Raw genomic sequence first — 10735 nt, forward strand, 5'->3', positions numbered from 1 at the left:
ACAGCTTACACCTATCATATATATTAGATACATACACCTCACTCAAATCTGCCGCGAAATGAGCCTCACCGCGCTAAAAACGAAAAGTGCTCTTTGGCTCTGAGACCTCGTCTGCATTAGGTGGAAGCCTGGAAAGCGAAGCGAGGGGGCGGGCAGGGGAGCGGTGCTGCTCCTTCCTCGGCTCAGCATCTCACGCGTGTCGGGCGAGGTGTTCGGGGGGGGGGGAGGCACTCGCCCTTGGCTGCCGGTTCCAGGCCCGGGGGAGGGGTTACCCATGCCCCGTGGCCTCGTACCTGGGAGCCAGGCACAGCCGCGGTCCCTTAAGGCTGACCTTCGTAGTGGAGCTCCCGCAAGGAGGGGAAAAAAAGAAAAAAATAAATAACTTATAATTTCTCGCTTCCCCATCCCCAGGGCTGAGCGTTTAAGCACGCAACGATATGCTTCTCCCGCTCCAAGGAGCACAGTCAGCCCCGTGCATCTTAAGTTAGAGGCTGCGTGGGCTCCAGGTAGGTCCCTCCCCACCCCAACCCCTTGTCTAGGTGAGCAAGAAAGCATTGAGAACTCCCCCAAACACACCCCCCTTTTTTCCTCAGCCTCTTTTTATTTTTCCCCTTTTAAATATTTTTTTCTTTCCTCCTCCACTCGCGAGAAGATGTCAGGGGGTTAAAATGCCCCGCTCGCCCTCTCCCTTGATCTCAAGGAGAGAGGTAAGGGTTGCTGGCACCTTTATGGGACTTAGACCTGCTGCGGCTGCGAGGAGTGCCGGCCCCTGCTAACTTTGATCGGCCTTATTCATCCCAGCTGCGCTCTATTTGTTTGTCATTTTGCCCTTTTTCTCCCAGAATTGTTATTTATGGTCTGAAAAGTGAACGGCACCGCGATTTGCCTTCGCGTGGACTCTTCTGCAAACGTGGGGGAAGATACATACAAGACCCTACCCCCCCACCCCCCCGCCATCGGAGCTGCCAAAAGAGAGGGGAAAAAACTGTCTCAATCATTATCAAATCAGCTCTGAATTCATTACTCCAGAGCATTAACTAATTACCAGATCAGAGAGACGAAAAAATAAATATTCCTTTAAATAACCGAAGGTAATTATAACCCTGTTGTTGACACTAACGATTAATAATTGATCAGAAGTTATACACAATAAATTGTCAATTTATCTCCCTATAAAAATGCACATACTTATTATCATTTTTTTTTTTCTTTCTCTGGACGATTTTTAAAAGCCCGAGCAACGACAGTATCCGTGGAGCGCGAAAAGTTTTTTTTTTCCCTACATTTCCTCCCTAATATTCGCTATTTTGAGATCCCCAGTCACAGACAGAGCAGGAGCGTCGCTGCCGGCTCTTCGCTGCCTTCCGAGGGCAGCCAGGCCCGGATGGCCCCCGCATCTGCACTTCAGGTCCCCAAATCCCGACTGGAGTCAGGTGAAGGGCGCGGCTATGGGGCCTCACGGTGCCTGCCCTCCCTGTCCTTCCCTCTCTTGCTTTCCTACGGGGAAACACAGCGTGCTCTGCCAGGATTGGATGTGAAATAGAGACATTCCCCTCGGCTGGAGGCGGAGGTCCTCCTGTCCCCTCGGCGGGGTGCCCGCAGGTAGCGCTGCCCTGGGTCGCAGCCCCGATGTGCCCCCCTGGCACCACTTCCCCTCCGCGGTGTTCTTAAAGGCTCTGCTTCGGAGTCACCGCGTAATAATCGGGGATTAGCTGCATGGGTGCTTTGAATATGCATCGAGGATCCCTTTTGTTTCTGAACTTTTTTTTTCTTTGTTTCTTCGCTTTTAATTCTTTAGAAGCAAGGATCATACCTGAGTTATTAGTTAATGGATTAAAAACAAAAGGGTGAATTTCATTTTATTTCATGTGCAGTGCTACTGTTATTAACAATCTCTTTTGCCGCTGTTATTCAATTCCTACACTGCAAAGGCTCTTTTCAGCTAAGCGGATCGTGAGAAGCTTGCCTAAGCACCGGAAAATACAGAAAGCACGAAAGCAACGCATCGATCTAGTGTAAATTCTGTCTCTTTCTCTCTCACCCCTTTTATTTTCCAAAACTCAATAAGCAATAAAATCCTTCCGGTATTGATTACATGCCCGCCACGGGTTCTCAGCGGCGCGGTGACTCTGAACTGCCTTTAAGTGAGATGTAACATGTGGCAGAGGCAGAAACTTCCAATGGCGAGAGACTTGGGATCGTCTCTCTTTTTTCTTTTTTCTTTTTCTCTCTCTCTCTCTCTCTTTTCTTTACTTTTTTTTTTTTTTTCTTTCTTTCTTATTTCCTCTCCCTTACCCCCGAGGGTGGGCACGGAGGGGCTGCCGATTCCCGCCTGCCGTTAGCTCAGTGCGGGGCCGTTAGCGGAGGGCTCGGCCAGGTTGGGCGCTGCGCTCGCTTCTTCACCTGGAAGCCATCCTTCCCCTAAAAAGCTCGACTCCTCCTCCGAGAACGGACTTTGGGAAAGATCCCCTTTTTATTTGTCATAACTCTTTTTACTGCCGTTATTGCCATCGCTGAGCTTTCTATTAACTTTGCCCTCAGATAACTTCCCTTAGCCCGCTCCCCTGCGACCGGAGCTCGTGTCCAGGAGCAGTTCCCACGTCCGTCTGTCTGTCCGCTGCTGCCTGAGCTGCGTCGCCTTCCCTTCCCCCCGCTGCCTGTCAGACAAAGGTGGGTGACGCTTTTTTCCGCTCTGGCAAGCAGTTGGTGAGCAGCTTTCCTGAAACAATAACTCTCTTATTGAGAACAAATGTTGACATTCGCAGGGAGCGAGGCAGAGCGCAGCCCAGGAAGTGCGAGGTGGAAAGCTGCCCTCTTCCTATTTGGCGACAGCGCCGATTCCTCGGGGATCCCACCTGAGATTAAAGGCTGAATTTCAATAAATCAGCTCTAATGAAACCTCTGGCCCCGCGGAGGGAAGCGTTTGTCTCTCCCTCTCCGAAACGAGGGGAGGAAAAGGGGGGAGGGGGGGGAGAGGAGCAGATATAGACGGGGTGTGAGGTTTTAATCCCGGCGGGGTGATTAGCATCGTTATGAAATAAACTGTACGCAAAGTGGTGCATTTTATCGCTCACGCCTCTTCCTCGCTATCCTGAAATAATCGCACTGCTCGTGCCAGCGATCCAGCAGGGCTCCGCTTCCCTCCTGCTTTCAATTTCGATTATTAAATCTCAAATGACGCCGAATATGCGCTCCTCGCCCATTAATTTCTGTTTTTAAAAAGAAGTTTATTTGCCAAATCGTTTGGGTGTCGCCCATCTGCATTTCTGAGCCACTCGTGAATTTCTCGGGAGATGAGAGAAGTCCATTGGGTTTAACACACAGAGCGAATATTCAAAAGCGAGTTTTCCAAGTCTTTCTACTTTTCTTTCCAGAAAGAAATCCAGGTCTAAATACTAGCAAGGGTGGGTAAATTATGGAAATCTTTTATAAGTCTTCGGGCGTATAAACATCAAAGGAATGTCGTTAGCCTTTTTTAATCTCTGCCACAGCTTTTGGTTTTTACCAATTGAAATGTTCGCGTTGTGTCCGACAGAGACCTGGAACAGAAAACGTGGGAGGTGGGGGCTGATGGAGCAGGAGGGAGAGCGGCGAAGAGAAAGTTCAGGCGTCCCCCAATACTTAAACAGTTTCCCAAAAAAATCTCCCCGAATCGCACAGAAAAGGCGCTCTGGAGGGTGACTTTACTCGATATTTGCATTTACATCGCCTGCTAAATTGGAGAGAAAAACAGAATTGCTTTTTAGCCGCTATCTAATTGTATTGCTCTGTGCACACAGACAGAAGGACACGTTACCTCAATGAGAACCAGGATGTTTAGGGGGAGAGAAGCATCGTTCAACAACACAAGAAGATGAGCAGGCCTCCAGCTGCACAGATCTTCGGTGTTTTATATTTAGCTAGATGGATCCCAGAGTTTCCCAGAATTACAATATTAATTTCTGCCCTATCAGCTGAAAAACACATGCATTTTCTCAATCATTTAGACAGCTTTATAGGGGTAAAATATGACGGAGGGGGCCGGGGGAGATAGATCAGGGGGATTACGTATACGCACTTAAGAACGCGTCTTTTTCCCCCCGTTTAATATAATCGCAACATATTTCCTGACTCCAGCCTAGCACGGTTCTTTATCCAGTTAACATTCCCAAGGCTGATGCCTGAAGTATCTAAGATCACTTTCAAATGCCCTTTCTAACAAGACCTGAGCAAGAGGCCACTAATTTTCAGTGAACAAAAAGCCACTGGAGAGAGATCCGTTTGTCAATATCAACTGGTCCAGCAATTTCCCATCTTCAGACACATCGGCCTATCTGAGCTGGCAGATGTTTAGACAAGATTTTATAAATTGTTCAATATCAGACCATAATGAACCCCAACTGACCATTCCAAAGCAGCTAAAAGCATTCGGGATCTCCCCTGCTGGGATCTAATAATGCTCTCACACTGGAAGATTATTAATCATGGAATAAAATAGATGAGCCTCTTGAAAAATAAGTGTATGATTGATTAAAGGGCAATCTAAGAAGCTATTATTCTTGTTTTATAACTGTAAGCTATATTCACTCGATTTATCTTTTGGGGAAAATAAATGATTGTTCGTTTCTTTTCTGAAATTATATTATATGAGGATTCCCATTATTTTACTGAAAATTAAGATGATTAGTTAGCTGATTTTATGAGCTCAATCTAGGTGGATTTCTTCTATGACTATCAAATTAAAGATGTAAGGAAAAAAAGAAAAAATCATTAAAAACAGCAATCAGACTTTTTCTCTTCATGCTTCTGTACTTGCACATTTTAGCTAGAAGCAGAAACAAAGAAATTAGAAATAAACTGCAGTTGATTATAATTCCGTTTTGTTTTCCCTAGAAATGTTGGGTATAAAGAACATTAGCCCTAATAAAGAGCTACCTCACGCCCAACATAGTTTATAAGAAACATGCATGTATTCACATTGCTCTCTCTACGCATTTGCATGTGTATATACAAATACGTATTTGAACACATGTGCACATTTAAAGCTTCAGTGCAACAGAACGACCCAGAACGAATTAATTTATGAGGGGTATATCTTTGCAACATATTTAAATTGCTTACTCATTTTATAGTCTAAGCTGCGCTAGTGAAATTGCAACTTTCGTCATTTTCTGGATAATAGATCACTACTTTGGGGGAAATGAAGGAAAAACACCATATTGTTGCAGACTAGTCTGTTTTTATTTACAATTAGAGATATAAATTAGTAAAGAATTCTCGTTAAACAACCAAAGATTGTATAACCATCAACGTTTCAAATAAAAACCAGGCAAAATTTATTTACAAAAAGTTCAGATTCATTGCAATACAACTTGCATAAATTACTAGAAGCTTTATATCATTACAAAAATAAATATCAAATTTGTTTCCACTTTGTAAGGACTCAAGTTCTCCAATCACGTCTTTATTATCTCTACTGTATACATCTTTTACAAATAAATTTTACAATAAATCCTATCACACCTATCGAATATATACCGTGGCAATGAAGTGATCAATTCGAGATATCCTGAGAAAAACAGATCTGTTTTCAAAAGTCACACGTACATTGGGGAAACTATACTATACCAGCAAACTCACATTATGTCCAACAAAATTCTGGTTTAATAATTAGAGTCTGAAGATTTAATAGTGCTCTGTGGTCTTCTTTTATACAGTGGCACAAGATGTGATCCGGATTTAGAGATTTGTTATATATATTAGCTCAGGGAGAGATGATGGCTTGCTGACTTTTTTCAAAGCAATTGTGACACCTACCTGTGGACCAAGGAAAAAACCAGATCATCCCAAAATCCTTCAATTACACACTAACGCCATTAAACTCGAAAAATACTGGAAGTAAGGCAAAACTCTTACACGTCTACTATTTTTTTTCCTAACCAAAAAAAAGAAAAAAAAAAAAAAAAAAAAAAAAAAAAAAAAGAGAAAGTATCGACAAGGTAATTTATTTTTGTTGTTGTTTATTTAGCCCCGGGTAATGGAGGTATTAAGAATGGCATTGATAGCCAGGCAAGGAGCAAGTCACAGACAACACACCCTGCTGAAATGCATGTGGATCTCTGATAATCGTCCCTTCTCATTTCAAATGCACTACTGCCGTGTGAAACCTCACTTAAAATGTGCCATTGCAGCACTGCCACGTGAGCACGAGAACTTTGTTTCTGAACAATACCTTCAAAAATATTCTTTCAAGCTCGCTTTTCCTTAGCATTTAAGTAGTCCTTACAGGTTTGCCTCACGCAAGCAAAGAGTACGCGAGGTGAAGGAAGTCTAACCTGACTTTAAAATGAAGACAAACACGAGAAAGAAAGGCTGTAATGAGAGGCTTAAAAATAGCAGAAAAGAGTGTCTTACTCTGTAATCAGAGCCTCATGTAATGAAGCAAGAAATTAACACTAAGCAAGTCTCGATCTGCGCTCTGTCTTAGACCTGGTGCCAAATGATCAGCGTAATAGAAACCGCTCTCACTTACTTGCATTGCTGCGTGATTGTACTTCTATAGGTATGGTTGTACTCCTACTGTGCAGACTTCAGTGGGATCTGTCAAAATATAACCGTCAGTTAGTCACAGGACACAGCCAGCTAACCAGATTATACACCGCGCACAGCCCAGTGCTCGCTCATGCAGAAGTCAGAGCTGAGACCTTTAAAAGCCTGGGCCATATTCCATCTCTGCCCTAGTCTCGAGTATTATATATGTACATGTACAAATGCATTAGAATAAGCTGACGGTTATATTAGCATAAAACTTTGTACAAAAAGAAAGAAAGAAAGAAAAAAGCTAAAAATGTCACGCTCCACAAAATTTTATGTCCAAGGTTAGCAATTACCCAAACCCAGATCTGCACAAAGCGGGAGAATACTGGCAACAAAGAGAGCAAAACCAGTCTGTCGATAGTAGCAATAATAGTATTATTATTATTAATAATAATAATAATAATAAGGTTAACGACACCCTTGCTCTCAGGATATCTTTGTATTTAGTTTTCCTTTTAAATTAGCATGAAAAGCTGTGTCTGCAGCATGCAGCTGTGATCTGAAAGTTGTCATTTACATCACAGGTACTGGTACACCGGGGACATGCAATTTTAATCCCTGGATTACACTGCTGCCCATCTTCAGCTCTTGGCCGGTGGCAGCGGTGATCGTGTGTGGTGTTTTGTCCGAAGTATTCACAGCCTATGGGGAATTTACAGTGGGCGGGGAGGGGGGGCTAGGGGGCAGGAGGACAACAGCAGTAAAAAGAAGGCACCTACCTTTCTTAGAGTCATAACTAGAGGGCCTGTAATGTTGCTCTAGCTGGTTAGTGATCGTTTTCAAAGAGTCACTGCTCTGCTTGTGGACAGAGCTGGCATTTAGGACAGTCTGACTGAGTCCCTCGTTTGAAGCCACTGCCGCCGAGTTGTATCTCAGGATCCCCTGGCTCTGGAGAGCGTTAAAGTTCCCATAGTTTGTGTAATTGCTATAAAAAGGTGAGGTGTAATAAATATGCCTCCCCAGGAGGGAGGAGGGCGAGTAGGCAGCGCTGTGCGGGGCGGAGGCGGGGGTGGCCGAGGCCAACGCCGCCGGCGGGCAGCCTTGGCCCAAGTTCTGGCTCTTGAGGTCCGAGGTGGCGATTTCGGCCAGCGACCAGAGCTTGGGCTTGCTGGCCGGCGTCGGGGGCCCGGGGGAGGCGCGGCCGCCCAGCGCCGCCTTGCTGGCGCTGCGGGCGGCGTCGGCGTGCGGGTGGCCGAGCAGAGGGGCCTCCACGGCGGCCAGCGGCGAGGAGGTGGCTGGCTTGGCCGGCGGTTCGCGCTCCCCGCCGCCGCCGTCGTCCTCCTCGATGTCCTCCTCGTCATCGTCCTCGTCCTCCTCTTCCTCTTCGATGTCCTCGTACTTGTCCTTGCACTCCGAGCCCGACTCGCACAGGGGGTCGCCGGCCCGGCACGGCAGCTTCTCGCCGTCCGACTCGGCGGAGCACGAGTGGTCCGTCAGCGAGTCCACTTGCAAGCTTATCCCTGCGGGGTCGGGGGCACAGAATGAGGCACAGCCGGAGGGGGGAGTGAAGGGGAGGAGGCGGCAGCCGTGGCCTCGCCATGTCGCCACCTTCCTATGCAGGGCCACCCTTCCCCCCGGGCCGGCGCCCCCCGCCCGCCCCCGGCCCTCCCCGGCACCGTCAGCCTGGGGCAACGGGACGGGAAGGAGTGCGCTTAAGGGTCCCCGCCGCCCGCTCCCGGGGCCAATCCGCCGCCCTCGGGGCGCCCTCGCTCCCCCCGCGCCCACCTTCGTCCTCGGCGGAGGTCTCGTTACTCTCGGGTATCTTGTCAGCGTTCTCCTCTTTACTCCTCGCCCCGTCGCCATCGTCGTCGTCCTCGTCCTCACTCTTGTTCCGCGGGGCCCACGTCATCTTGTTCTCCTTCTTGAGGCGGCGGCGGGCGTTGGCGAACCAGGTGGAGACCTGGGTGAGGGTCATCTTGGTGATGATAGCCAGCATGATCTTCTCGCCCTTGGTGGGGTAGGGGTTCTTGCGGTGCTCCTGCAGCCAGGCCTTCAGCGTGGCCGTGGCGTCGCGGGTGGCGTTCTTCCTGTACGCGGGGTCGTTGAGCTGGTAGGGGTAGGCAGGGCTGCCGTACGGATGGTAGCTGATGGCCCCGGTCATCCCCGTCGTGTGGGCGTCGTAAGGGGAGCCCTGGACAGAACAGAACGGTGGGGATGGCAATTTGTTACTGCTGAGAGCCATTAGGGAGTTGTCAAGGCGAGATCGGCGGTTATGTTTGTATTTCCCCGGGACGGTGTCTTGCATCCATATTCTATGAGGGGTAAAGCGGCACCCAAAGGCGTTAAGATGGGACACCCTCCCACTCCCCTTCCTCCTCCGCCACATGCGCTTAAAATCGGCTATGTTTTGATCTTTCTGATAATTTCAGCTCCTCGTAATTGAATATTTCTCAATATCGGGTTTGAACCGCCCAGACATTTTAAAGGCCCTACAGGTAACGTCTTGATATCTGCATTTCTCTCAAAGGTTCAAAAGATGTTTCCTTTTTTGTTATAGAAAATACAACAAAGCCGCCACTTAGCAATTCACTGCACTAATGCATTGCAAATCCAATTTGCAAATCAGAAGATATGCACCGTTTCGAATTGTTCAAATGCGATGTAATTAGCATTTTAATTCGCCCTTTTACGTTCAAATTGCGCTTATTTAAGACTGCATAATGCGAGAAAAGTTAAAGATATCGGAGGAACTCGTTAACTTCCCGCACAGCCCCGAATCCCGCGGAACGGCGACTCGCGGGCAGAGCAGCACCCGATCTACCGCACAGCTCCCAACCCGCTGCAACTTCCAGCCGACGGGAAAAACAAGCGCGGTCCTCAGTTTCCTCTTACCGCCCCGAACAGAGCATGACAGCGATGCCCCACATTTTGCGAGCAGAAAGCGAGGAGCTGCCCCGCTGCCGCCCCCTCCTCACATCGCCGCCGCGGTTCCGGGCTGAGATTCCGGGTACGGGGCTTTGTGTGTGCGAACGAGCTCCGCGCTCGACCCTCTCTGAGCGTTTATAAAACTCTATGTCCATCTAGCCGTGTAGCTAATGTACGTAGTTTACGGTTTTATTTATATAGTTTATGCGCATAACACACACGCACACGATTGCAAATGCTCATTTTAACTAATAAGAAGAAAGTGAAATCCGAAACTGCGGCCACCACAACCATCTTGGGCTTAAGCGGAGCTCCCAGATCGCAAACAGATGCTCCTTTTCATTCCTAAAATCCAGTTAAACCATTAGCACAAAACACGCTGAAAGTAAATCAAACCACACGGGGATAAAGACCACAGCGCCTCGAAACACCGACTTAAAAAGAGAGAGGAAAAACAACAACAACAACAAAAAAAAGAAAAAAGAAAAAAAAATAAAAAAAAAAAAAAATAAAAAAATCCTCCTGTATCCTATCACAGCGAAAATAGAGGGGGGGGAAAAAAAAGGGAGAGAGAGAGAGAAAGAGGGGGGACGCGGGGGGATTGGAAGCACCGAGCCCGACTGACCGAGATCCGACTGCGCGGCTCCACGAGCCCCGCTCCCAGGCCCCCGCCGGCCCCGCGCTCGGCCGCGGCGCGTAGAGAGGCTGCCCCGGCCCCGCTCCGCTCCGCGCGGCTCCGGCGGCCCCGGGCGAGAACAGGCTGCGGGACGGCGCTGGCGGAGCGGAGGCGGCGGCGGCGGTGCGGGGCCTCCGGGCGGCCGTCTCGGGGAGTGATGGTGAGTGTGTGAGGAAAGAGGCTGAAGATGATGAGGAGGATGAGAATGCGGATGCTAATGAAGAAGGAGAGGGTTTCTCTTCTGTAGTTACCATGTAGGAGGGGAATCCCGTGGCGGGGTCTGTGGAGTACTGGAGCGGGCTGGTGAAGCCTGTGGCTGCCGCCTGGGCGGTGAAAGCTGCCGATCCCGGATAAGGGCTGAACGCCGAGCCCGACGAAGACCTGGCCAGCTCCTCGCTCCTGGGGGCCGCCAGCGCCGACGCCCCGTACGCCGGGCAGGAGTACAGAGCCAGCGAGCCAGGGGGCTGGTAGAGGTAACCCTGAGGATAGGACATGGCTTGCGCTGGCGAGCACAGGAGCAGGGAGGGGGCGAGGGTGACCGGCCCTGCTGCTGCCGCTGCTCCCGGCGCTGCTTTCGTGCTCTCCCTCTCTCCCGCCCTCCCTCTCTCTCCCTCCCTC

At 48.9% G+C, this 10735-nt stretch overlaps 1 protein-coding gene across 1 annotated transcript; it reads right to left on the reverse strand.

Moving 5' to 3' along the window:
• Positions 1-5292: 5292 nt before the first annotated feature.
• On the reverse strand, positions 5293-10688 carry IRX2 (iroquois homeobox 2). Its single transcript, XM_042869597.1, has 5 exons — positions 10369-10688; positions 8302-8707; positions 7296-8036; positions 6512-6579; positions 5293-5796 (listed from the first exon to the last, which is right to left on the reverse strand). The coding sequence occupies exons 1-4, from the start codon at positions 10609-10611 to the stop codon at positions 6536-6538; spliced, it is 1434 nt and encodes a 477-aa protein (XP_042725531.1). The 5' UTR covers positions 10612-10688; the 3' UTR covers positions 5293-5796; positions 6512-6535.
• Positions 10689-10735: the final 47 nt, after the last annotated feature.

Source organism: Lagopus leucura, unplaced genomic scaffold (assembly GCF_019238085.1).
Source record: "Lagopus leucura isolate 7727_CA_CO unplaced genomic scaffold, USGS_WTPT01 Super-Scaffold_100002, whole genome shotgun sequence".
NCBI lineage: Eukaryota > Metazoa > Chordata > Aves > Galliformes > Phasianidae > Lagopus > Lagopus leucura.

Excerpts from the sequence above, each read along its gene's own strand:
- IRX2 (XM_042869597.1), bottom strand. The coding sequence starts at position 10,611 with ATGTCCTATCCTCAGGGTTACCTCTACCAGCCCCCTGGCTCGCTGGCT. Across the intron at positions 8,037-8,301 it reads GACCTCCGCCGAGGACGAAG|GGATAAGCTTGCAAGTGGAC; the intron begins GTGGGCGCGGGG and ends CCGACCCCGCAG. Across the intron at positions 6,580-7,295 it reads TAGTTATGACTCTAAGAAAG|ATCCCACTGAAGTCTGCACA; the intron begins GTAGGTGCCTTC and ends ATATTTTGACAG.